General features: G+C 45.3%; 1 protein-coding gene across 1 annotated transcript in view; it reads right to left on the minus strand.

Annotated features, from left to right (window-relative positions):
- Positions 1-9,891: 9,891 nt before the first annotated feature.
- The window catches only part of EIF4G3 (eukaryotic translation initiation factor 4 gamma, 3), a 78,847-nt gene continuing 61,443 nt past the window's right edge, over positions 9,892-27,295 (minus strand). Inside the window, exons 22-33 of the mRNA XM_009573303.1 lie at positions 26,440-26,533; positions 26,064-26,181; positions 24,600-24,823; positions 23,352-23,467; positions 21,085-21,257; positions 18,747-18,872; positions 17,824-17,905; positions 15,904-16,002; positions 14,812-14,958; positions 13,522-13,603; positions 11,894-12,040; positions 9,892-10,925 (exon numbers count right to left, since the gene is read on the minus strand). Of these exons, the coding sequence (XP_009571598.1) occupies positions 10,744-10,925; positions 11,894-12,040; positions 13,522-13,603; positions 14,812-14,958; positions 15,904-16,002; positions 17,824-17,905; positions 18,747-18,872; positions 21,085-21,257; positions 23,352-23,467; positions 24,600-24,823; positions 26,064-26,181; positions 26,440-26,533 (1,590 nt within the window). The 3' untranslated portion in view covers positions 9,892-10,743. The remainder of the gene's footprint in view (positions 10,926-11,893; positions 12,041-13,521; positions 13,604-14,811; positions 14,959-15,903; positions 16,003-17,823; positions 17,906-18,746; positions 18,873-21,084; positions 21,258-23,351; positions 23,468-24,599; positions 24,824-26,063; positions 26,182-26,439; positions 26,534-27,295) is intronic.

The raw sequence follows: 27,295 nt of genomic DNA on the forward strand, positions 1-27,295 counted from the left end.
TTTTCTGGTGTTCCTTCACTTTGCTCTGTTTCAGGCAGCTGCTTTACCTGTGCCTCAGCTGCCCGAGGTGAGGATTATCATTGCAAGGCAGAGCAGAGGCGTGACCCACACTGGTATTTCCACCATCATGGTTATTTCAGGTCTGTGCAGAGTATGCTGAGAGGTAATAAACAGAAGCTCTTTCTGCGTACCTCTTGCTCTGCTCTTATTCCAAGTTTGTTTCTTTATTTTTTTAGCTAGGCCTGTGGGTGGTGGGTTTTTTTCCCCTTTTCCTAAATCCCGCTACTTTCCCTTCACTTGAGTTTAAGGTACGCCTCCTCAATTCCCTTCCCTACCTATTCTTATTTTCTTTTCTGCCTAAGTATGCTTTCTACAAGCTGCCTCCAGATACGCCGCAGAACTTCTCATCTGCAGTCTCTTGCCCAGGCAGCTTCTCATTTTTGTTTTCTGCACATAATCCTTACTTGTGTGCTGCCAACCTCTCTGTCTCCATCTGTTTTTACGATTTGAAGACCGTACGGGCACTAATGGATTTATTTGGGCACCGTGCTACCTTTTATCCCTCCTGCGGATGGGAAGCCCCTCTGTGAGTGCTTTTTAGAAGCACTTACACCATTCAAAGCACTGTAGAGATGTCTTGTTTCTGCAATAGTGCCTTGACTATTCCGTGTCGAAGCTTTTTCCAACTTTTTTTTTCCCCTTAGGTGGCTGCTGCAACAGTGTACGACGCCCGAGAATGTCGCCTTCCAAAGCCAAGATGTTGTGACCGAGGCCTGGCCTTGCTCAGTGTCTTCTTCTCCACTCCAGCTTATCTCCGTGATGCTTTGCTTTCGTACAGTCCTTTGTCTCCTGCGCCGAACAGCCCTGGAAGCGCCTTAGCCAGATGGCTCCACTTTGCTAAACATTCCTGTCTTGCATGTGAGTGCGAAACAACGACCATGCAGCTGCAGAAAAATGCGTTCTTTGGCCTTTCCCCCCTTGCGGTGCCTCTCTGGCAGGAGGGGAGGGATTGGAAGGTGGAGGAGAGGGGAGCAAGAGGGAACGTGCTTCTTTACTGCAGGCTTTTAAGACACCAAGAAGGAAAAGATGAAATCACCCCAGCTGCCCTCCCTTGCTCACTGCAAGCCTTTGTGCAAAACCCCAGCACCTGTATGGCTGAGCCAGAGAGCTACACTGAGATGCAAGCAGAGGAGGAGAAAAGCTTTTGTTGTCTCCTTCCGTGCTTTTTATCTCAAAATCCGCCCCAGAGGGGAGCTGCGGGCCCTGCACATTCCTTAGCAGCCACATGCCAGCCTGACCAGGGTGGGGTCTTGTGAAAATACCATGCCTGGGGAAGGCAGCTTCATCCCGCAGCGAGATCAAAACCCTCCGCTCAATCTCCTCTCCCCTCCGCCCTGTTTTTTGGCTCCTGTCATCTCTGTCCCCCTCCCTGTTCCCTCAGTACTGCACGCAGTGTATGACAGGAGCTCCTTGGAGTGATGACGCTCAGGAGGAAGGGGACAGCGCAGGACAGGGAAATTCATCATCAGGGAGTCTCACTTTAGCAGGGGGGCTGCTGTCAGAGTCGAACTGTCATTGTGTAGAGCACTATCACCATCATAAAATACTTTTAATAAGTACTAAGCACTTTTAGTAAGTACTAAACACTTTCAGTGCCTTTCCTGCCCTCCCAGGTGCCATGCCCTAGTAGGATTCCAACTAGTTCGTGGATTTTTTTCCCCCTGAGATCATTCAATTTGGTTACATCTTTCTGCAGCCCTAGAGTTTTTACAGATTTGCCTACAGCTTTGGGATTTGACTGTACGGTGCAGCTTGCAATTTAAACCCGATTGTTTAGACATATTGCTACTGTTCCCAAGGAGTAGTAAAATTTGCATGTCAAGAGATTTACTGTTGCCACCCCTATCCAGAGCAATGTCCTGTGTTCTTGTTCTTCTGTTAGAAACAAGAAACCTGTTGTGCTTCTGTTTTAAATACAGAAAATTCCAGACCATTCCAGAGGTCACAAGCCCCTCTGTTAGCTTTCTTCCCTACCTTTCTTACCAACTCATATTTTCCCCATTTTGCCACATTTTTTACTTAAAGTGAACACTTTTTTATTTAATAAGCACTGCCCCTTTGTTGCTTAACAGCTACCTGCCACGTATGGTACAAACCACAAGATCACTATTACCTTTTTTTATTACCTTTGTGCACCTTATACGCTGAAATCAGCTTCTGCCAATAACATTCTCAACCCCGGGGCTAAACGAGCGCAGCGTCTTTCTCGCCAAATTCTGTTTTAATATTGGCCTGCAACTCCAAACTTCAGCTCTGATTATATTTAGGCCTTGCCTCTGCTGTTGTCACCCCAATTTTTTGGCGAGTTTTTTCCTTTTCCATTTTTAACTCAACTTTTACATTTGTTTTTATAAAGACTTTTATACATTTTTTTGGCCCACAGTTTGCCCAGCTCAGGGCGAAATCGATCCTTTTTCCATTTCATCCCGTGTCTAGTCCGGCAGGCTGGGGAGCTCCTTTCCGTTGCCTCGCTCTTTCATCCCTAAAGCTTCACATTCTGCTGCTGCTTCTTCAGCTTCTCGTGCTTTGAAAAACAAATATTCCCCGAGAAGCCATCATCAGATTTAAATTGGGCAGACCCTTGCTCTTCTGCCCTGAAGTGTCCGTTCAGCTGGTGGCGTGCCCGGCCGTGAGGGGACAGCTGCTGCTGTTTTCAGCTTGACCCCTTGCACAGGGAGTGGTGCAGAGCGTAACTATCCCATAACCATCACAGAACCACAGCATTTAATGAACCTGGGTCTCTCACACCCATTTCCACTTGCAGAGCCACACACAAACCTCCAGGGGCCTTTCGCCTGCAGCACACGGAAGTATTAAGTGATGAAGGACTTACCTGTTACACAGCAGTGTCACCCTTCCCGCAGTCCCACACACAATTCTTGTCTTTATGCTTGAGCTGCTTTTTACTTCTGGATTTTTTTTCTCCTTTACATCTCCGTTAGAAATATGGACTTTTAGAAGAGATGAGGTGACGTCCTTTAACCACAATTTTCCACTTAGTTGCTGGTTCACTTCACAAAGACACATGTACCATGATCACCAGAAAAACTTACAATTCTCTTTCAATTCATACTTTCTCTCTCCAGTGGCAGAGTCCTACTGTCAGCCCTGTATTTCCTGTAATGCTGTGCAAAAATCACTCCATTTCTGGTTTCAACTCAAAAATCATATTCCCTGCCGCTTTGTGGCCTTGCAGACTTCATGTTTGATCCCTTTATTCTTTATCAGCTTCCTAGTAATTTTTTCTCCGTACTTTTCCCAGTGTCAGCCTACACCACATCCCAGCTGATCTCTGTTGCTGCCCCTCTAACAGCTACCCTGAAGGCTAATCCGGTTAGGTTTATATTTCAAACCATTTCCCCTTTTCCAAGGGGTATTAATCAGTGCACCCATTTTTGTATCAGTTCCCAGCAAATGAATGCTTAAATATACCAAAGTTTGCTCCATTCTGGAGCAAATATATGACAGAAATGCCACTGGAGCTGACAGAAATTAGGAGCAGGAAAATGTTGTGGACTTAGCAGCCTCCACAGGCTGCTGCTTTCCTAGAAACACTCTAATTTGAAATAGATCCTTATTGCTAATGAGGCAGATGCCATCATCACTGGGAGACCAGTTGTGATTTTTTTTCTATAGCACTTTTGGCATTACAGTTGTGATTTATTTTACCCAAAGCAGGCGAGTGGAAATGACAGCTCCCCTCAGCCAAGGAGAAGTTGAAGTCCACCAGCTCGGCGTTGCACACTGGGACAACACACCTCTCCCAAAGCCGCGTGTCCCTGCAATTAACATCTGGCAGTGGGAATCTGCTAAATTCCTTTGCTCTCCGAGCCAAACACCGTTTCAGATTAAAATTGGTTAATAGCGCGCTGCAGCACGGAGCATGCAGTGGCTGTTTCCCTCGCCCGGGCAGGTAATAACTTACTGTCAGTAACACCTCCCGGCTGTGATGTGCTTTTGCAGCTGCAAACAGCTCATTTTTGGCTGCCACCTGCACCATACACCCCTGCGATCAGCAGCGTGCCCGGCACATGCAGCAGTCTGGTTGGACTCCGGCCTCCGTGCCGGTCCTGCAGCCGTAAGAGGGCAGCGCCATGCCAGAGCCTTGCTGGGAAGGCAGAAAACCTTTGGGTTGAGCAGGAATTTAAAACATTTTTGGCGATGGCTCTTGCTTGAAGCATACGGTCAGCTTTAGTGCTGGCTCACTTGTCTCTCTGTGGGAAATCTTGTCAACTGGCTTTTCTTCGAGATGTGTCAGCCATGGCTCAGGTTCCTCCTCAAAATATCTACCTTGTGATATTGGAAGAGGCCTGAAGAGTCAGGTGTGTTTCCTTGGAGGATGGGTAAAACACTCAACTCTTCTGTTTTGCAGAGGTGTGTGAAATTCCTCACGTTTGATGATCATGGTTACGAAAACACCCAAAGCAGGGCTGTGCAGCAGAACAGAGCTGCGCACTGTGCCCATCACTGTAAATCCACGCAGTGGTCGTGCCGCAACCCTGCAGAGTGCTGAAGAGGCCGAGTGCCCGCTCCCCTCTCAGGCCAGCCGCTTTTGGTGAAGTACGTGGTTTCCCAGCACAACTCGCTCGCACACAAACAGGAGGTGGCCAGGACTGACAGATTATTCACTTTAGGCCGTCTTTAATGGCACGGAGCGTTTGCACCAGGCGTTATTTCAGAATAGCTCATTCTGCAACACTGAAATGACCGATTTTCCTTCATGGGTGAGACCCAAGGGTACCGGCTGCATCCACAGAGATGATCTTTTCAGCTCCCTTCCAGCTGTTCTCTGCAACGCTGTGATAAAGCACTTTTCACAGTGCTCCGCTCCATATTCGTTAATGCCCTGTACCCTGCGAGCTTAGTAAAACTCTGCTTTGTGACGGTATCTGCCATTAAACCTTGCAGGGGGCTGCAACAGGACAACCAAGTGTGCAAGAGCCAGGCTTTACCATCTCTCCGCTCACTCAGTAATAAGAGGATTTCCTAATTGAAAGCATCGACTGCCTTCCCCAAGCCCCCTCTCCCCTTTCCAATTTGGAACCACAGCACAACCATCCCTGCAGCTGGGACAGCCACTGCACACTTGGACAAATTCCCCTTTGGAAAGTACTGCATGGAGCGGGAGTGGGTTTTATTTCTGTTGCCGTTTCAGCGCAATTTAGCAGCTGGAAATGAGGAAGAGAAACTGGTGCCACGTGACCAAAGCTTTCCACAGATCGCTGTCAGGCATCCCTACAGTAGCATTTAAATAAGCAGGAGTTATTTCAGCAAACTAGAGTTCCATGATGGTTACCTGCAGGTGGCAAGCGGAGCCCCTTGGAAAATACAAGGGTAGACAACTTCTAGTGAAGTCTTCTTGCATATCAGCAGGGATTTAGTCACGCTGCTGGAAGCTGAGTGAGCTAATCAATCCCTTGCTGCAGTTGCTTGCCCATCACTGTGGTTTTCCTGCAATGAAACTCCTTGCGGGTTATCTATCCACAGAGCTGGGCTGGGAGACGGGCAGCCAAGCAGGACTCTCTGGGCTGAAGCTCCTCAACCCCAGGCTCCATCCTGGTTGTTGCAGCTTGCACCTTGCCCCCAGGCCACATCAAACCGTTGCTTGGAATTTCTATCAGCGCACCGCGTCTCGTGCAAGCCTCCGGGTTGGCACCTTATTAAAAGAAAGCGGCATGCGAAGAGCTCACACTCCTGCTGACGCTGCTTGGCTGGAGATGCCGCTCAGTTGGCCTAGGATCAGGTAGCAGCAGAGGGCCGACGTCTTCCAAAGAGCAGAAAGGCCAAGCTCTCCGTGCCAGAACTGCGTAAAGCGGGAGCTCAGTGCTTGCCAGCCTGAACATCTCCCGACAGCTTCATCCCCACGTAGCGCATGGCAGCCCTGACCAAACTCCTACCACGTGGCATCTCACCACCACCACGTACCGACCTGCGGCCAAGGGAGCTCAGTGCCGCGAGCCATTTCCCTGGTGCAGATCTTAGAGAAGCTAGAGGTGTTGTATCTAAGGGCATAAAAGCATTCTGGGGGGGTCTGATTTTGAGCTTATCACCCCCAAAGCTAACCTCTTACATCTGTAAAACATACCAAGTGAGCAGCACCAGGGGCATAGCTGTAACAGCTTTTCTGCTCTGCAGCGAACGCGTCTGACAAGGCAACCAGATTCAGGTCCCTTCGTCTGCAAAAATGACTCGCGCTGGAACAAAATGCAACAGGAACACTTACAGCCACCCTCTTGGCAACGAGATGCCGACATCTGCAATTGGTTTTAAACGTTTTCAGGATGCTCAGCGAATTAATGGGATTTTTTAGAGGCCCTGTTTTTCCTTTATCAGAAAAAACGGTCTATAGGGTTGGAACCAAAAGCTCTGTGGGTTGCAGGAACACAGCAACCACCAGTGTAAGTTACTACTTACTTAAACCCGCCTTGTGCACACTAAAAATCATCTCTGCAGAGGTATCCTCTCTCCTGCTGCATGGCCTCTGGCTACCAGCTCCTGCACCAGGGAGGGCTGATCCCGGGCGAAAGATTTTTCCACACACCAAGGTCTGCTCCTGGACCAGAGGCTTCTTGAGAAAATAAGGTTAAAACCTGAACATGTTAACACAAGCAGACAGAGTGCAACTTCTGGTATCGGTGTATTCCCTGACCTTGTTCACAGAAACGGCTGATCCATTTCTGAAAACACTTTCCTAGAAAGAAACCAGCCTTAGGCAGACACCTGGCCAGGAAATTTTCTGTTTAACTTCTTCAGGTTTGGGGACATTTTCAGCAATAAACGGGGACGTAAGCGATGCATCTGCTCCTCCTTGCCCGTGCCTTTGATAGTGCGCACAGCCTCAGCCCAAGAAGGGCTCCCAGCAGCGGAAATGGCTTCTAATGCAGCTCTTTTCTGCTGAGCTGCATTAACTCCCTGCCGCCTTCACGAGCGTGCCCAGATGATGTGTTTAAAGGCCTTACAGGACCAAGAATGGAAGGAAAAAAACTCAACACACTGAAACCTTTCATATTCTTGGGGGAAATTTGCTGTCCTCCCTGCCTAGGCTTTGCTGTAATGTTAGGTAGGAGTAACCACAGCTCACCTCTCCTCACTTAGGTAAAATAAGGCTCCCACAAATTGCGTTCCCACAGGAACTTCTTTTAACTAATTATCCCCTTTTCTGTTTCATATCTCTCTTAGTTTTTTGTATTTTAATACCCTTCAGGAAAAGATGTGTTGCAAAGATCTTACGGGACCACGGGCTGCATCCTGAGGAGCCACAACTGCCTGCAAACCTGTGCTGATCTAGAAGGTGACTGAAAAGCAACCACATCTCAGTATAGGTGCAGGTAAGCAAGCGGCACGTAGAAAACAGCGTGAGGGGAGCGGAAGAGGCAGTTTCGGTCCAAGACTGGTGTCAGATATGCTCCTTGTGGCGACATTTGTAGGAAGCTGAACCTCAAGGTAACACACCCACAGCTGGAGACCTCAAAGCCTCGTGCATGAACTGCTCACAGCACTCCACATGAAGCTTAACTGATGTAGCTTAAGAAAATGCAAAGCTTGCCATGCTGCAAACCCAGCTTTTCAGAGCCTTTGGATAATTCTGAAAAAAACCCCCTTAAACCCTCTGAGAACTCTCTTCCTGGCATTTGCAGGACACTAACAGGGCAACTCCTCACCCCGCTGGAACATTTAACATTAAAAGGCTCAAACAAGGAAGGGAGAGACTTTCTCATCTCTCCTCTACCCACACTGTTCCCGTGCTCACCGTTCCCATGCTCTCCAGCCAGTGGTTTTCCAACTCTTTCAGCCAAAAGATTCAAGCTCCCCAAACAAATTTCCCTGCCCTGACACTGATTCACGCAGCTGTTCAAAGGCTCTAGCAATTTCTTCCTTTCTGATTCAAGGCAATCAATAAATAAATCACAGTCCTTGCACGGCACGGCTCCGCTGTCGCACACTCACATTCCCAGCAGGGTCTGACACTGCCCATCCTCACAGAGGAAATTCATCAGGTGCACACACCGACTTGGCAAATATTTGGCCTCATTTACATACAAACTCCCATCCATTTAATTCAACTATTTAACTGCTACAAACCATCACGTACCCGCTCATGTTCTGGCTCAACAATGCCTTTTGCGGGAAGAGCACCCACATGGCCTTCTGCAGAGCGTTCAACAAACACACCTTGAGACCCGCTGGCTGGGCGTTTTCCGTGCGGATGAGCCTTTCGGAGATCTCGAGAGCGCCCGTCGCCAAACCGCTGGGCCCGACTGCGAGGCCGGGAGGGGAAGTGGCCGAGGACGAGGAGTCGCTGGATGTCGTACAAGCAGATACATACATATGCATATATTAAGGGTGAGAATATTTTTTCTTTTTTCTTTTTTTTTTTTTAACAAAACATCAGAGAAAAGTGTTTTATTGTTACTAAAAAAAGAACCAAACAATGCTCTAGTGTTTTAGGCCATGGATTCTCTAGCTCAGATTCATGGCGTGGAACACATGTTAACAGGGAAAGTGTCTCATGGACACCTCCCCTCCAGCCACAACCAGGCACCCTCCTCCCTTCCCCTTGGTGATCAAATAACATCCTTATGCAAGTACAGCAATTGTTTACATGTAAAAGTAAGATTAGGAAAGTATTTAATGTATTTGTAGCCTTTTTTTTTTTTTCCTTGTTTTTCCTTTTTTTTTTTTTTTTTTAAGAAAAAAAAAGAAGTGATTTAGCAGCTGGAAAGAAAAAGACAGCATCATGTGAGCAGCTAGTGCTGCACAGACCACCAGCAAATGCTCCACAGGTTACTCGCGGTCCACGGACCACAGTTCACAAAATACATTTTAGGGCTTCACAAACTTTGCAGACTGTATTATGGTAGATGCTTCTTCACAGTGAGAGCCAGCAGGTCATCTTTGGTTGTTGAAGAGAGACACACAAGAGACTTAACGTACCCAGCAGCAGCTCAGTTTGGAGGACTGCGCGGTGTCGGGGCGCGGCTGAGGTCCCTTTGGGCACACAGAAAACGCGCGCTCCGGCTGCACTGCAAAGCGACCACTGTTAATCTGTACCCGGGCTGCACTCGGACTTCAGACCCCGTCACGGGGTTGGCAGGGCCGGGAAGAGCACCGCATCGCTTGTTCCACCTCTTGACTCTTGTAGGGCGCTTTCGTTTTCACCCGTACGGGTCTTTGGGTTCCTTAGGCACAGCAAGGCAACCGGCAGATGCGAAGGGCAGCGGCGGAAGCTGGGTGGCATCGGATGCACAAGCCATGGCGAAGGGCTGTCGGTTCTCTGCTCGAGCAGCTGCGACCTCCAGAGCTACCAGGGTCCCAAGTCCCCAGGACGACGCCACTGATCCAAGTCACATGAGAGACACCACGGCCGCACGGCTGGAAAAACCAAGCTGGGATGGCGCACCGGCCGCGCCGATGTCGTCTCCCAGCCTCGCGGCAACGTGCTGGGAACCAAACGCACCTACACGGTACAGCAGCCCAGCCAGCTGCTCATCGGCCATTAAGTTCTCTCTGCAGAAAAGGTCTCCCAAGCAGCAACCCCCTTTTTTTTTTTCTTTTTTTTTTTCTTTTTTTTTTTTTTTAAAACAACAATTGCTCTCACCCCTCTTTTTTTGGTAGACACACATACATACACACACTATCTGTACACAATTTGGAACCGAGGATCTACACAATGAAAAGGAAGCCAGCACCGCTCAGAGATGGTGCACACATTCAGCAGCTGTCAAAGGAGAAGTCGTTTTACTTTCTTTTAAACTTGCAATGTTTGTCTTTATTTTGTTCTTTATATTTTGAAAGTGAAAAGAAATAGTATTGAGTCAATTTCTTTTTTTCTTTTTTTAAATATTTGTTCTATGTATTTACAAGCCTTAAAGTTGCTCTAAAGGTTCTGAAAGTATCACTAGTACTTTTTCCCCAGGGTAGCACTGTTTTGAATGAGTTATTTTCGGAGCACTCTGGTCCGCAGCGGTTTTCTCAAATGCATTTCCTTCCGTTCCAAGGTTATGTACGTTTTGATTACTATTTTCTTTTTAAATTTCTGAAGCAAGCTGAGAGGCAGGCAGAAAAATCTGACGACAATTAAAAAAAAAAATTGATCTCTTCCTCATCTAGCTTACCCCAACCCCCTTGAAAGTTTTGTCTATTTATCATGCTTTGAAACAAAACTGAGGTGCATATGAAGGGGAGGGAAATTTATTTCTCTGCTTTTGTTCTATTATACAATTTGTTTACAGAAACTGCAAATTTAAAAATTACACTGGCATTTGCAGTCCTTAAAATAATAAATTAAAAGTTTTCAACTTTTTTTTTTTTTGCTAAACAGATTTGTTTCGCGTTGTGTTTTTGTAAGCATGAGTCCTTGTTTAAAAAGAAAAGAAAAAAAAAAGATTAAAACAGAAAATATTTTCTATAAATAATACATGTATTTTGGTTTAGTGCTCCCGCCCTCAGGTTTGAAGTTTACTTTTTTTTTTTTCAAGTACCTTTTTTCCTCCATGATCACCTTTGTGTTTATCTATTTTTACCTCTCCCACTCGTGCATGTGTGGGGGAAGGGGGGGTCTGCGCGAGAATTGGCCTTGCTGCACTGTGATTGGCGAAGACGTGAAACTTTTTAAAAAAATACTTAAATTGTTTCTTTTTTTTTTTCCTTTTTTTTTTTTTTCTCTCTCTCTGTATTTAAGTTTTAATTATCCTCTGACTCCTCTTCGGCCTCCCGTAGCCACGTGAAGAATGCTGTGACAGATTTTAGCGCTACTCCTTTCCCGTTCTGCTCCGCTGGGTCCTTGCTGCTTTCCCACTTGTAGAAGGCATCCTCTGATATTACCTCCTCATCATACAGGCAATCAAAAAACATCCGCAACAAATCTGCAATAATGGAATAACGGAAGAGAACAGCTGTTAGTACCGCGCAGTTTAAGTCAGCGGACAAAGACACGGTTACGGATAAGGGGATTAATGTGACCTTTAATGCAAGAGATGCAGACACAAGTAAAAGGAAGGTCTGTTACTGAGTTATTGCTTCCTGGCTGGTTACACACAGCTGAGAGGGAAAACAGGTCCCTCTGATGCTGTCGGATAACACACGCTCCGCAGAAAAGGAAAAGCTGGGAAAGCAGCCGTGGGAACGTATTATCTAGGGATTGGCCGGCAAGCAGAATCCACAGCAGCCTGTCCTCCTCTCGCTGGACCGTGGCAGCCTGGCTCCCCTCCAACAACTGATTTTTCGCGGCTCAGCAGGAGGGATAACGAACGACTAGCACCCTAAAGCTAAGGACAATCAAGTTGGGTATTTCTGGGCACTCTTTGATTTTGTGCTGCAGACTCCTCGGGAATCCCTGTTTCTTTGGCCACTCCCTCGCCTCTTTTCCAACAACAGTTTTCTGCAGTGTCTCTGGGACAAGAGTCATCAGTTGTCCAACTTGTTTTATTCCCTCCAAGTCCACAGACATCTGTGGTGCAGCAACGCAATTACAATGCCCGGTGCTCTCACGTGTCCAGGTATTGTAAACTCAACAGATTATTTTTTACTGCTATTCCCCCCCACCCCTCTCTTTTTATCAACAGAGGTTTGTCCTTCCTTCTGCATGGCTGCTGACAGGAGCAACCAAGAGAAGAGCCGGCCTCTGGCCAAGCATTTGGGGACCTGCTCTGCTCCAAAAGCTGGAATCTGGACAAGTGGAAACCGCTGCACGCTGTTTTCTCTCATCTGCTACATACAAAGGTAAGGCAAAGCACATCCTTCTCCAGTCTCTACCACTAGACTTTACCCTCGCAGAAACAACTTTTCCTCATACTGTCAGGGTTCAAATCCCCAGGACAGAGGCAACACTTACTAGGAGGTTGATCAAGTTTTACTATTGATGCTTGTAGTGCATAAAGTGCTTGTAGTTCCTTCTCTGTGTCTGAGTCTAGGTACTTGAGTAAGATCGGCACTCTCTGTTTGATAACAGCAGTGTCCACACGGAAGCTAGAAGAGTCCGCTGAGGGGAAGAGAAGAAAACAGGGTCAGCTTTGGTACATAGCAGCAGGGGCGGCTCTTTTATCGCCTCTATTTATTCAAATAGAAATCACAGATACAGGTTAGCGTGGAGAGAAAAGAGCACGAGAAACAACAGGAAGTATTTCAGATCAACGGCTTTTTCTGGAAGTCTTGGTTCTTCCAGTTCCTCAAATTTAACCACTATTTGCAGCGACCTGGGCCCTAACCAGCCTGCTGACACACGCAGAAGAATTACAACCTTACTTTGCAGTGCAAATCATTGTGTTTCCACAGACAACTGGATGTCCGAAGTGCATACAATGGCTAGAGCTAGAACTGCAGTTATATAGAAGGTTTTTAGAAAATTGTATCTTTTTTTTTCTAAAAATACTAAGGCAGAAACAGAATCATAAGCTGCACATGACATAGGAAATCAGGACTATATTAAAAATACACATTAGAAGTCCATCAGCAACATGGATAAATTATTCAGCAGCTTTTAAGTAGATCATGCAACACACTTAAGTGACATTTTGAAAACAAAAGGAAAAAAACCCCTCAATTAGAGGCAACGTCAAAACGTAAAGCAGGAGAAGATGTTCCTGATACACATCAGGGAACCCTTAAACACTTGTAATCAAATCCTGTGTCACTTTGCCATTAACACTAGGTGGCATCAGAAAGGTTCTGTTCTCAGGGAGAAGAAAGGAGCTGGGCTGTCTTTCCCCTCGCAGCAAGATGAAGTTCAGACCGTTCTCTCTGCCAAGCGTGACTCTTACAGCTAAGAGCAGAACCGGGCGCTTTACAAGCACAATTTTTTGCCTTGCCAGATGCCAACAGTGAAGTTAAAGAGAACAAAGTGAACTGACCAGATGTTTCTGGCTGCAGCGCTTTATTCAAGCCCCGCTGCGGGTCTGAGGCTCACACTTCTGACTTGGGAACCCACCCTTTCCTCCATTTCCAGCCGACTGCTGTACACTGAAGTAATCCACATAAACCGTCTTTCTAAAATTGCAACTTTGGACATAAAACTATTAACAAGACAGAGACGCAGGCTGGCTTCTCTTCTGCAACCCACACTTCCAACTCGCACGTGGCAATCTGCGATGGTAGAGCGCCCACGCATACTTGCTGACACAGGAGTGGAAATGCTAATTATCTTAATAACGTCTAGCGCATTTCCACCTTCACTAGAAAACTCAATGAACAATCTGGCATTACTCAGTCGTCTGAAACGTCTGCTCACGCAAGGTCACCGGGACACGCCAGGGCCTCGAGAACACCACAGCAGGCAAAGCGCCTGGCTGTCGCAGGGGGGACAGACATCCCGCTCTGGCACTAGAATTCAATATGGTGCAAAAGTCTTAGTGTGTGATCAAAAAAAACAGCCTCAGGGGAGGGAAAAGTGATATAAACCTGAGAAACATAAAGTCATTCTTTGCACGTTTGGTTTGTACGGTGTTTACATTGCAAGTTACTCACCTATAATAGCTGCTTTACAAACTGCTGTCATTAAAGCTCTAAGGAATGTAGGTGAACTCATCTGGCTTTCATCTAGATTAGCCTGAAATCAAGAGTAAATGGACCAGTTAAAAACACGCCGCTGCATGAGAGCAACCGTTTCCAAACTCCATTGCTGAATTTGGCAGCAAGTTCAAGTTCACCAAAAGCTGCTGCAGCAGAAATCCAGTTCACCCCTCTGCAAAAACGCAGCTTTCCCATTCACTTCTTGAAACTAGCTCAGGTACGTCAACATGCAACAACAGTTTTCATACAATCAATACACCATTTACCCACTCCCACAACTAGTCGTTTGTCTCGAGAAACAAACCAAACCAACAACGCTTGGCTTTTACAACGCCCTTATACATTTTCTAAGAGTTTTAGACTTTTTCAATAAATTTTACAGCATGCTCTTTGGGTGGAGATTTGTTTGCTTTGTAGGAGAAATACAGAGAATGTCTATGTAACTTGTCCAAGACTACAAAGAGCCTGTGGGTGTCCCCAGATTTTCAGTGCTGCTTTCATTCCACTCTCGACTTCTCTAACAGCAGCAGAAAAGTGACATTTCTAACACATTGCTCCGGCAATAGAAGTAACTGAAATGAAGCTGACCACGATTTAGCTGTAAGCACAGATCTAAATGAATCAGGTTGAGCATCATTTCAGACACTAGATTTAAAATCTGGCTTAAAGAATGCAGCCAGAGATAGAGGGCAAAAGATCAGTGGGTTGACAGGGCTTCTTTTTTTTTTTTCTTTCTTTTTTCTTTTTCTTTATTTTCTTTTACAGTTACTGGTCCAATGCACTGGGAAAGGTACATGTGCCCTCAGCGACTGCCCAGCATGTTTTTGCAGCGTGGCAGGGCATGCAGTTGGGCAGGGGGAATTTGGTAGGTCACGTTGCAAAAAACAATGAGATGCTTTTATCCCATATTTTGGGAGGAAAGAATGTAGCAGTATACTCAGTCTAAAATGTAGTAAGTAGCCAGAAGCAGTGTTTTCAGAGTCAAAAAGTCTACAGTATTTAAAAGGCAGTTACACAGATATATGTTAATATGGCTAAAATTCTTTCTTCCTAAAGCTTGCTTTGAAATAACAGACCGATTATATTTTACATCTTAATTCTTTGGAAGTGTTGATTGCACAGACCTAATTGTCTTAGTGTCCTGTGCCTAGGGAGGAGCCTGCAGAGATGCTCCTTTAGATGAAAAAATATTTACAAAAGCAGTTAACGAACTGTGTGCAGGGAGGGTGAAAATAGTCTTTGTACCTCTACCCAGTCAAAGATTTGTTCATCATTCGCCTTGTCCTCAACAATGAGTTTTTCTAGCTGCTTGTTCAGCTCTTCCGCAGAGAGTTCTTTCTCTGAAAGTGCTTCTGAGGAACTGGAACAGTCGGACTCCGTGAAGTCCAACTTCTGCAACGTCAGAAGTGATGATGAGAATTAGTTAAATATACTTTCCTATGCTGAATTATACCAAATTGAGGCAGCAAGCTACACTTCATTCTGCTTTCTGGCATCTTTCAACTGCTAAGTTATCATTACAATGATTTACATACTTTTTCTGTTCCAAAGATTATAAAGCATTTTACAAACATGTGGGGACTACATTATCCAGCAAAGACAACCAGCCATCTCAGAGCAACTCCAGCCCTACACAACACGAGTGTGCACAAAATAAAGTGCATGTTGCTCAACTAAAACGACGGGGAGCTGGAATGCAATTACCAGAACTGGCATTCGCTCAAAGAAATTGCAGCTAACGCCCCAATTCATTGCAAAATGTGACAGAGGATCTACAGTCCCCTCACCAAGCCCCAGGCCGTGGTAATCCGTTTCATTTCCTACAGCGCAGCACTTCCTAAGTGCTAAAACAGGGCAGAGGATCACTTGGAGCTTCAAAGGGAGACCTCCAGCTTCTTCCTTAGGGAGCACCACCAGGTGCAAGGTGCCCTCCATCAGTCCTGGCTCCTCTCGGTTGTGAAACCCTCCGGAATCATAATGCAAGGTGGATGAGTGAATTCATTGCTACCATTTATTCTGGGCCTTCTGCAGATCATCTGTCCTTGCTGCAAAACTCGTTCTTGAGTTCATTCCCCGCAGCTGGAGAAACAGATCTCCTAGAGGAAGTCAGCTGACAGGAAATGTGCGCCTGGGATCAGAGGGGACAAGCCCGTCCCCCCGGTTTTTCAGAAAGGAGGTGCTGAAATAATCTAACCCCGACTTGGTGAGGGAGACACTTCACCCCACACCCCATACCAACTATACGTAAGAATGGGATGGAAGAGGATGAAAAAACGGGACGTGGGGCCAAAAATCAGTGTGCCAAAATCGTTAAGCAAATGCTTGCTCTGAACTCACTTGTTCCATGAGAAAGGTATGTACATCCTCCCCTTCGGGTAAGTAGTCCTTCCAACTGAGGCCAGTCTCCCTCCATAAGGCTCCCACTTTCTTATGGCTCTAAAACACAAACAGTTTGTTCGCTTTAAAGACGTGAGAGACAACCAGGGGAGCTTACACAAGCCGGAGCGGTGCAGCTGTGTCAGGAGAAATAAGGAACCGTTCAGCCACCAAACAAGACGCCTAACAATGAAGTGAAAACGTCTGGAAATCCCGTGCAAGAGGAATCATATACGCAATCCTGCCACAGGTATACACATCTTGTCAAGTGGTCAAACGCTGCGGTGCTGGGTAATAAACAAGGCATAACGTGACACGTGGGGTTTGCAACAACTGCAGCCAGAGATTACCTATGAGAAGTGACACATCTGAACAAGGCAGTTTCCCACGGCCGTGACACAGAGCTGGCAGTGAGACAACTTAGAGTCTTCTCCTGACTCTGTCATTAACTTACTCTGACTCATTCTCCCCCTGCCTTGACATTAAGGCACTGGCAAATTAGCTACTTTCAGAAAATAATTATTTACATGGCTGTTTTCTGTGCAGAGATCAAGCCTCAAATTCAGGTACATAATCCCAAGTTCACCCTTCAATTCCTAGAATTTATTGCAAACCTTGAGAAAAGTTCTTTGCAGCACATACAGTTCAACCTTCCGCATCCTCTAATGTCACACTGACCTTTTGGTATTCTGCCTAAGACGGCATATATGTAATTCTGACAATAAAAATACTAGTAACAACCAGCTCTTTTCACCCAAATGCTTTGCAAAAACCTTTACCTTAAAGCACCTGCACAAGGGAGATCACTGCGCACCCTCAGTTAAGCACTGATAAAAGCAGCCTGATTTTTAGTTTACAAAGCAGATTACAACTCTAAGTTTACAATGCAGATCATTAAGAGCTAATTGTGCATAGTTCCTGCTATGATTCATCGGGACCTGAATTAGATGATTGATATTACATTGAAATACCCGAGTCCAAGTATTGGCCTGGACAAGATCAAATTAGAACGCTGTGGCAAAAACAGAAACCCAAGCCTGTGCTTCAACCCGCAGAGCATGGCAGCTTTTCTTTCACAGAACAGAGAAAAATAAATGGAAGTCAACTGTCCAAACAAGCATAAGGCTAAAATAAATAAAAAGTCACTATTTGCACTGCTAGACTGAAATGCTCCTGGAACATTCAACCTTATTTGAATGCGTGCTTAAAAAAAAAAAAAAAAAGGCAACTGAGTGATTTTACAGGGTTTAAAATAGACGCTATCCAAAGTGCAGTATTTAGCTGGATTAAAAAAAAAAAAAAAAAGACAAAAAATGGAGACAGAGTTATAGGGAAACCACCAAACTGTCTGGACACACAACTGTGAAATGTGTAAGAGAGCTCTAGAAGTTACAGGGTGAGAAAGTGTCACTACCCCTCGTCATGGGTGACTCTTAAGAGTTAGCAGGTTTAGTTTGGGTAAGCACCCAGAGGTGAGAGGTCTGAGAGGCCATCTGAAGCTTATCCGAACCCTCAGAACCTCTCCGGTCTGCAAGAACACCTCTTTCGCAAGATTTCCGGCACTTGCTGCTTCTGGTCAGCCCAGAAATACCTTGAGAATGTCCCTCTTGCAGTATTTCAGCACTCTAGCTTCTGGAAGAAGCCAGGTGCAAAGGTACCTGCAAAAGGGAAAAGTGATGAGAAAAAAAGAAGTTAACTCAACTTTTGGAACCTTGTAAGGCTTGATTTGAAACTGGGGATGAAGAGGCGGGTTTCCTAGGTTATCTGGACTGGCTGGCCCATCCCTAAATATCTTCACGTGGGAAACGTGTAGGCTTCACGCATAAACATGTACTCGCTGCATCCAGCTCCTATCTACAAACGGTACACCTGGACACTTACCATTTGTTTGCATAGAAGGTGCAAGATTTCAGCAAGCAAGACGCCGGCTCTTCCCACAGGAAGCAAAGGTTTGCTAAATTCTCTAGAATGAAAGAAAACCAGATATTTTTCCTTATAATTTGAATTTGGAATGCAAGGCAAGGGGTAGCGATCAAACTGAGGCAGGAAATCACCTTTAACTTCTGCCAGGGATAAAGGATTTGATCTAGCTAGCACTGCCGATAAGAGACTTCAGCGATGCAGTGCACTTGCCACAACAGGGCTAATTACAAATACTTTATTTTTATGTAATGTCAAATCCACACATTTTTGTGGGACGCTGCATTCGGGTAGCAGGACCCTTTTTGGGGAAAAGGCTATTGTTTTCTTAATACACTACTTACAGGAAAAGGGAACCATTCAACTGGCTTCTAGTTAATCCCCAAATACAAAAGGACATATACGAAATACAGAAACTCTGGTCCTGGAAACAGTTTCCAGTCTTGCAGGCAAGATTTTGTGCCCGTTTAAGGCAATGCCCAGGTGGTAGTTATTGCACTCTGAGACATAAAGACTCCTGTGCGATACCTCGCTCTCTTCAAACCTAATTCTCGGAGCCTCAGTGTGCTCTCAAATGACTCCGACTGTACAACACTGGGGTAGTTTTTAGCTCAGCTGAAACAAACAGGATTGAAGTAGATTTACAGATAAAACTTCCACCCCTGAGTGGTGACCACAGAGCCGCAAGCTCCCTTCCCACCACAGCTTTCAGCCTGGTGCAAGTCCCGAACGGTGTGCAGCAAGCCTTTTATCAACTCGTACGAGAAGCTGAGCCTCTAACGCTATTTGTCTTTTATCTGCTGATGGGAACCACGCTGTGAAAATACTATAGCATAGCAGACAGCTCAGCTCGACCGACACTGGAAAAGAACAGCATTGCTTACTGTATAAGTTCTCTCATAGAGATTCCTCCTTCTTTTAACATGGGGGTCACCAACTCAGCTAGGTACAACCAAATATGGGGTATATCTATGGCCATATCGTCCGCCATCTCCAAGGTATCTGAAAAGCTTGAAAAGAAGAAGGAAAAATGTCAAGCATTAAATACAATTTAATTTGAGACTTTTCCTGCAAAGCAAATCCATGCTTTAAAAATCCTTTGTCACAGAAAAGAGGAGAGAAGAGAATCACAAAGGTAACAAAAAAAGACTATTGCCATCTTATGCTTTCAGTGCTTCAGAACTGCCAGGAGTGAATTTCTCTACACAGTAACATGGAGAGTATGTAACATGGAGAGTATTCTCCAAAACCAGCGTCTTTTTGTAAAACCAGCAGATACATCCAGGAAAGCTCCATTTACAATAATTCTTATATCCCGGTAACAAATTGTTTGCTAACTAGTAAAACCTGTAAAACTAAAAAGCATTTTTGTCTATAAATGCAAACCATCTAATAAATGGAGCCTTCTTAAAAAGATCCAAACAGAAGGGGGATTAATAATAACAGAAGTCCAAATGTAAAGGAATCAGCAAAATGTCTGTAAGTACGTAAAACAACACAAGAAAAAAGTTCAGTACACAGGGGGAGGTTTCCATCCACAACAGAAAACTTGGCAGGATGAATTACAAAATTGCTCCCCAACACTGGATACAGTTTCCAGAATCGCTCAAAACTCTTCTTTCCAATAAAAGCCTTGTAGGTGGCTTCACTTCCCACGGCTGGTACAAGATGATAATTTTTCTGGCTCTCCTGCCAGTTTTCATCATGGTTCATTTCTCCCTGAAAACCTTGAAAATTCTGGGGTCCAGTTTAGTGACTATAAATGCGCATTTTCTCTTGTGCTTCAAACCCAGAAACCACCTCCTTTGCACCCTCTGCTACTAGTTCAACCTAGGTTTGTCCAAGCATTTCTGCCAGAAATTAGTTTCCTGATGTCTATCTCTCCAGACTTGCGCTGTGACCAGCACTCATCCCGTAACCTCTAATTACACAGTAATTTGTCTTGCGTGAGTAAGTATAGTGGTTTTCGGTGTTCTTCTCACGTGCTCGCTGAACACCACTCGCCCTTTCATCATCTTCAGGAGCTGTTTCATTTGGTTTGTGCCACATTCAGACCGCACGTCCCACTATTTCATCAAGATCCTACTTATTTGGCATCACAACCACTTATCCATATCCACACTCCAGGAAACACAGGAACGGCTTTAATCACAATCTGTTATGGAAATTTATCACTTCAAACGAGTTGTTTTGACCATCAGTGACGGCGTGGACACAGACAAGTGTACTCCCTGTGGTTATATATTTTTTACTGCTGTTCCATGTGGTTTTGAACTCAGGCTGCCTAAACTTTTCCTGTGAGCCACTGGATTGCATCACGATGAAATTCACTGCCAGACACGAAGCAGGGAGATCACCATCGGCGCGGTCAGCGGTGCCGTGTGAGACATGATTCAAATAAAAGCAGCCAGACGGAGCTAACTACCCAGAAACTCAGTCTCTGAAAGCATTATTTCATCTGCTTGTTCGCCGGCTGCTTTTCGTGGTTATCCCTGTCTTAATCACCCTGCTCTAAGCCCCAGCAACAACTGAGTGGTGCCAGGGACCTCATTGGGAACACGGATCCTTTCACAACTGGACATCCATTCAAATCAGGCTGGGAACACAAAACTCAGAGAGCTGAAATGAACCAGCAGCCGAAACTCGGATCTGGAAGATCTGACCTGTCTGATACCGCATCTGGAGCATATTCTCCTTCTCAACCCCTCGAGGACACGTCTAGTCCTTAAAGTTGAGTTGTCCTGAGAAATTACATCGTATGGGCGAAACCTGTTTTACCAGTGGGAGAGCAGCTGCGGTTCTATGGATGCACAGGAGTTCAGGCTACACAGCTTCCAGGCATTACTGTCACGAGAAGATTTTTGTCTTCTTCCTCCTCTTTTAATCGTATTCAATGATTTGCCAAAAGGCAAACATTGACAAGCACATCACAAAACAGAAATCTAAACATGCATATTTAAATATACACCTACGTATTTGCTTAGAAATAAATACTTGTATAAATACGGAAATATTTACATTCACTAAAGCATGTGAAATACTTAAAAATATATTTCAATAATTACATTACTTATGAATACACCCAGGCAGAAATGCTCCTTCAAAAAGGATGTGTGGAGAAGGCAGGATACCAAAGCAAGGTAGGAAATCATTCCTCTTCAAAACAAACATTTGCAATCAATACTCAAGAAAAGTATCCGTTTCTACGCGCAGAATACAAACCCCTTGAAGAAATCCTGCTTGCTCAGCTTTCCCGACTGCACCAACTGATGTAATAACTGGCCCATGTGATCCCTGGTGATCTGACTCCTCTCGAGCGTCGACTCCACTCCCACTCGCACGAAAACAGGCAGCAGATTCTGGGCGCTCAGCTCCTCCACGCACTGCATTGCTTCCTGTTCGAACGACACACAGGATCACTTGCCTGAACTGAAAACATCAAAAAACGGGGCAGAAGAATATTTTCTACTGTAAGAGAGTTTAGGGTGCACAGCTTAGTGCCTGGGACACGGGATGGGGATTTTTTTGATGGCAGATCAAGAGACTGCTAGCCTTGGTTTTTTTGGAAACGAGTATTTAGTGAAGCTGCCAGGCAAAGGTGCTGAACTGGGCTGTGGAACCTCATCACAAATCACCACTGAGATGGCAATCGAATAATAATAATGAGAATTTATACCATGCAGGCAATGGAATTTTTAAAATACACAATCAGGCTCCAGGGCACAGTTCGGCTGCTCAGTGAAAGCGCAGGAATTGTCTTCTGGATGCCACCAAAACGCCTATTATTTCATCAAGTATCAAGCCAAGTCAAAAAGAGGACATTAGGTTAGATTCATTACTGATCTGATCTGGCACAGAAATGCCTGTGTTACAAACCCACACCATATAAAGGAGCAGAAAGTAGGTGGGCAGCACTTGGAGGAAAATTTCTTCTTTATAAAGCTCCTACTTTCTGGTGTGTGTGTTTTGTAACCTAAGCAAATAAAACACTCTTAAATAGAGACTTTCAGAGAAGCGCTCAATGTCACACTTCACTGTCGTCACCTAAGATCTTCCACTGACCCTCTAGGTTCAGCCCAACGGATCAAAATGGGCTTCCTGACTAAAGGCTCTTTGTCTTAGGTTATGCCTTTAGATATCAAGAACTGGCAGCCCCAGATGCATTTTTAGAGCCCCAAACAGCTTTTTTCTGCAGGTGACAAGCCTGGCGGTCCCAGACTGCACGCTCGGGTCAGAGCTCTTCTGTCAGACGTGCCTGACGGCTCCCGGTGTCTCCAGGACAGACAGGTGAACATGCCGCTGGTTGACCCTGCTGTCACTAGACACCGGCATACAGCTCAGCAGTGTTAATTTACAGTCAGGTTAAATACTGAAGACTAAACTAATGAGAAACAGCTATTCCTCTGCTATATACTACATTAACACACTCATATATGGCCTCATTAACATGAGTTTAAGCTGAATTAGTGAGAAGCTTTGTTGCATGCTGCATTTGAATACATTTCAACTCTATTTCTATCCAGCCATAAAAATATGTCATTGTATTTGCAAGCACCGAAACTGAAGCATCCCCTTAGCCCCAGGCATCCAGGGGTTAGACTCTGAAGTCTATTGCAAAAAGAAAAGGAACCGGACAGCCCCACCGTCCCCGACTCCTCCTGCTGATCTGCCAGGCCAGCAAGCTGGGGGACATTGCGAATCAAAGTGTATTTTTTTTTTTTTCTCCAAAACCAGGATTTAATAATTTCTCCTGATAACTAGATGTGAACCCAAAACAATCCATCATAAGAATATTCCTCTTTCCGATTTTAATTGGAAGCCCTATGAAGCGCAAGCAGCAACTCTGCTTTTAGGGTGCCAAACTAGGAACTCCCTAGTGCTGCCATTTCAAACTTGGCAGGTTTTTAAAATTTATTTCAGCAAAAGATCAAACCAATCAGTTTTGCAGCAAATGTAACACGTCTTGCAAACTCCCTGGACAAGCTAAAAATCCATTTACAAAGGAAACAAAATTTCAACCTTTAACTAGGAAGTGATGACAGCTGCTCAGTAATTTTCAATGTTTATTAAAAATACTCTGGAGTGGTTTGTTCAATATTTAGTATTGCTTTATCTGCCTCCAGATCAGAACAGCACATGCTTTGATAACTGAATGAAAACCTCAGTTTATTTTCCCACTAGCTTTTCTGCTTCCAAAATTGCTGTTATTATGGAGCTGCTCAGTGATTCATGACAGATACACATACATCTTGCTACTTAAAACACACAAGCTAGGCTATTTTTCCTGTTACTAGCATGGCAGGAAACAAGTTTGGGAGACAACTGTCCTGAAAACGCTCATGCAGCTGCTGCCACCCAAATTTTGACAGGCCCCACCATTTCTGTGACCTCTGTGCGAGCTGGGGGCTTACAAGGACAGTGTTCCTGGAGAGAAAACACACTCCAGTCCCACAGACCTTTCTGCTAAGTGAGATTTTCATTTCGCTTACCTTAAAATCATTAATATGCAAGAACTCATCAATGATAGATTTGCATTTTCTCTCTATTTCCTCTTCTGATAGTGAAGGCTTTTCTTGCGCTGGAGCTGGGGGAGCTTCTGGCTTGGCTGGTAGAAATATAACAAAAAAAACACTTTTGGAAAAGGAAAATCAGCATCATTTTCAGAGACGACATTCTGAAAACAGAAGTCACTGGCACAGGGTGTGTTCCCTGTCCCATCATCAGGCGCGGGTCACTTCTTTCTTGGCTACATTTCCCCCTGTATGAACTCCCAATATTTCTGTAATTCAATCTTCTTGTAGAAACACAGTTGGCAGTGACACAGGATGCAACACCTTCAAAGCTCTCTATCAACATTAAATAATTAAACTTTGAGCTGTTACAGCATGCCGCAAATTTAAAACATGCTGACTGCAATGGGCAGCAACCCAAAGCAATCTCCTGATCACATCCCCAAAACCTTGGTCCCTGTGAAGTTCTTTACGAAGTCCCAAAGCTTCAAGACGAGCGTGTGCTGTGTCGTGGCAGTCAAGATGTATTCCTCAGTGCAGCAGTTTCCAGATGTTTCCCAGGGAAGGAGCAAAACACTGTACTTATCGCAAAGGTTCTGTCCACAGGGAACATCGCTCTACGTGTCCTCAATATTTTCTCACTAACAAATCAGCTCAAGCTGGCAGGAACAAAGAGTGGGAGCTGCAGCGCTGACAAGGTGGGTGCTAATGCCACACTGCACCAAGACCTGCTTGGAGGGAAGGCTGGCAACAACACAGCGCTAAAAAGATACCGTGCATGGTCTGTCCCAGACCCAAATCACTGCTCTGGCCTTGGGAAATGTTTGGAAAGGGTAGATACCGCTTCACTGGGCACTGAAGAAGCATTTCTGCAGAACTGACGCTGATTTTGGGGACTTTTAACCCAGAAACCAGCAGCAACAGTGACAGGGTATGAGCAGGCAAGACAATGCGCGGAGCGGTGTTCTGCTGGTATCTCCAGCCTTTCAACTCTGATGAATCCTAAGGAGGAGCTGGTGAGAGGAGATGACGCCAAGGCCTGTATGAATCAGTTGTGTTACAAACCTTTGGGAGACAGACCACAGCTATCGCAGCTTGACGATGCGTCACTGCGGGCCAAATATTCACACCGCTGCGCAGAAAATCTGTCACTTTTTCTGATAGATTTTTCCCTTATGCCTTTTCACACATCCAGCAAGATTCCTCGAGCATGGAAGAGCCACTTACCAGATTCCTTGGCTTTGTTCCTCTCTGCCTCTGTGCTGTTTCTGTCCATCTCCATGCCGCCTGTTAACTGCTTCACTGTCTCCAGCATCTCCCTCCGCTGCTCCTCTTGTGCCTGATTGTCGAGCAGCAGCTCTTTACTGCTGCTGCCCCGTAGGAAGGTGTTGGGACGGGAGAGGGAAGGTGGGAGAGGTTTGTCATTCTTCTCCCTGCCCGTGCTCCCGCGACTGCGGAACAAAACCACACGCGCTTAAAGGTTATGGTACGAGTAATCCCTGCTCGCAATGCTGGTAATGTTAGAAAAGATACTGGACAGCTTTATAGTAACTGCAGGGAAAAAAACACAACTCAAACCCAGCAGGATTTTTGTCTTGACTTTTTACAGTTGTAGCTACACAGAATATAATCAAAATTAACTCAAGTCTCAGAGCTGCACAAACACAAATATCCAGAGTGGACAGGCAGAGCCAACGCTTCCTAGAGAACACAAGGAAAAGCAATAAAGTCCTTACAGCACCCATTTTATATGTGAATTTTATAATGTAAAGGCACTGTTTTACTGTGAAATGGTATGAGCGGTGTATTTTTCTTACCCATTTATTGAAAAATAGTTTCAGAACAGTGAAGGTTACCAGCAACAGGTGACAAGGATCTGTCCTATTAACTACTGTGTTAATGAGCAAGATGGGCAAAATGATACCAAAATGACATAATCTCCAGGTAAGGCAGAGTTTTAGGTGAAACAGGAGGGAAAACATCAAAGGGACAAACCCAAGAAAACAGTCCAGCAGCTGGTGTGTACTGGAAGAACCAGTGACATTTTAAATGAACTGTACGTTTATAAACCGTGTCTAGAGTCAATAAATTATTGAGGGTTAATACATGTTTCATGCTACAAGCTGGAGTGGCTGTAGCCCTGAGGAAATCGGGGTGTGGGAGAGCACTGCACAGCCTTATGTATGCATCGCGTGATGCACGGGCAGGCTTGGATACACCTAATGGGAAGGGTCAGACACAGCCAGAGTGTTTTAAGAGCCCTGCTAAATTTCTCCAAGGTTTTAGGCATGTTTTTCCGGATAAATAAACCTACTGACCTGGCTGAACCCACCACGATTGAACCCAACCTGCATACCGATTTATTATAACATTTTATCTGAAGAGTTTTTAACCTGTTATAAACTACTAGCAAATGTATCCTTTAGCTAAACAGTGACTGAAAAGTGGAAACTAAAACATTCACCGTAATGGCTTTAAAAATTAATACCACCTGTCTCTCCTATGATATTATAAAAGATGCATGTGTTTTAAGTTAGCTCAAAATACACGGGGGGGGGGAAGAAAGACCCAGCCATTCCCGGAAACAAAATGAAATTCTCTTTTTTCTGTGTGCTGATAACTAGAGCAGCAAGTGAAAAGCGCAGGTGTACAGGCAGCGGAAGGGAAAATCACCGGCAGACCGAAGCTTACCTAGTTAAGGCCCTGCGAGAATCTAATTCTGAGGATGCGGATGAGGCAGACACAGATGAGACCGGAGGCTGCAGTGCAGAAAATCTGTTCAAACTAGTGGCACTTGGTCGTAAGGAGTCTGGGAGATTGTAAAGACAAAACAGAGAAGATCGACAACAAGGTCAGTAGCCGCTGACACCTTGGCATCACAAAATCATTTAAGCAATAGCTGTTTTCGGAGCGATGGGGAGGGAACTGAAGAGAAAAGGCTGGTCCTGCCCCACCTTAACCCTGCTTGCCAGGCAGTCACACACAGAGACGAGCATTCCCACCCAAATCTGCCCTTGGCAAGGACGGCTGGTATCAAAGCAGAGGGTGAGGACCTGTCCTGACTTACCCATCTCGCTTGCCTTTGCTCCACCACTGCTGCCCTTTCCCCAGCTGCCCAACTGGGCTTTAGGCACAAGCTGAATTTTCTCATCTATTGTGGGCTGTAAAACACATCGAGACATACCATTACAAGGGCAAATCGTACATCTTAATTATAAATGGGGTATTTTTTGCAACAACCCCCATCTTGTGAACGCCAAAATATACCTCAAGACATTTTTGGAAGACCAAACCCTAGCCAAAGATAGAGGACGCAAACAACAAAGGGTATCACAATCGGCCTCTTCCAAAGTGTCGGTGATAGACGTTCGCAATGACCAGGAGCTTCTTTTTGTTGGGAACTCTGAAGCTCAGTAAGGAGGAAAAAGTGCAGTATATCAGTACTGGAAAGATATTCAGTCTGTTTGTGACAAGTAAAATGGTTCTGCTGTCCACTCCACCTACCAGTCATGGCTTTGGGGGGAATCTGCATGGTAACAAACAGAATTCAGAGGGCGAAGAACAACAATAGGTTGCAGAACTTGGAGGGAAAAAGTAGTGTCTGACAAGAAGAGAACATTGACTTTACAATGCTCAGTAGGTAAATTTATTGACAAGGAGGTTGTGACCCCACAGATCTCTTTGTATGAGCTCCTCTCTCCTTCCGACAATGCAGCTGTTGTGGAGCTAGCCCTACTTGTACTGTATTTGTACTGAATGGAGTAGAAGGACTTTTCCCAGATGAGCTGTAAGCCCAGACAAAAGCAGGCTGAATCCCTCCTGCTAATTAAGTTTTGGAGTCTTGTTTTATGACTTTCACAAGGAACAAACTGAGCTTGATCTGCAAAAGGGCTACAATCTGTCCAGGTTCTGCTTTACAGCTC

Source organism: Fulmarus glacialis, unplaced genomic scaffold (assembly GCF_000690835.1).
Source record: "Fulmarus glacialis isolate BGI_N327 unplaced genomic scaffold, ASM69083v1 scaffold4062, whole genome shotgun sequence".
NCBI lineage: Eukaryota > Metazoa > Chordata > Aves > Procellariiformes > Procellariidae > Fulmarus > Fulmarus glacialis.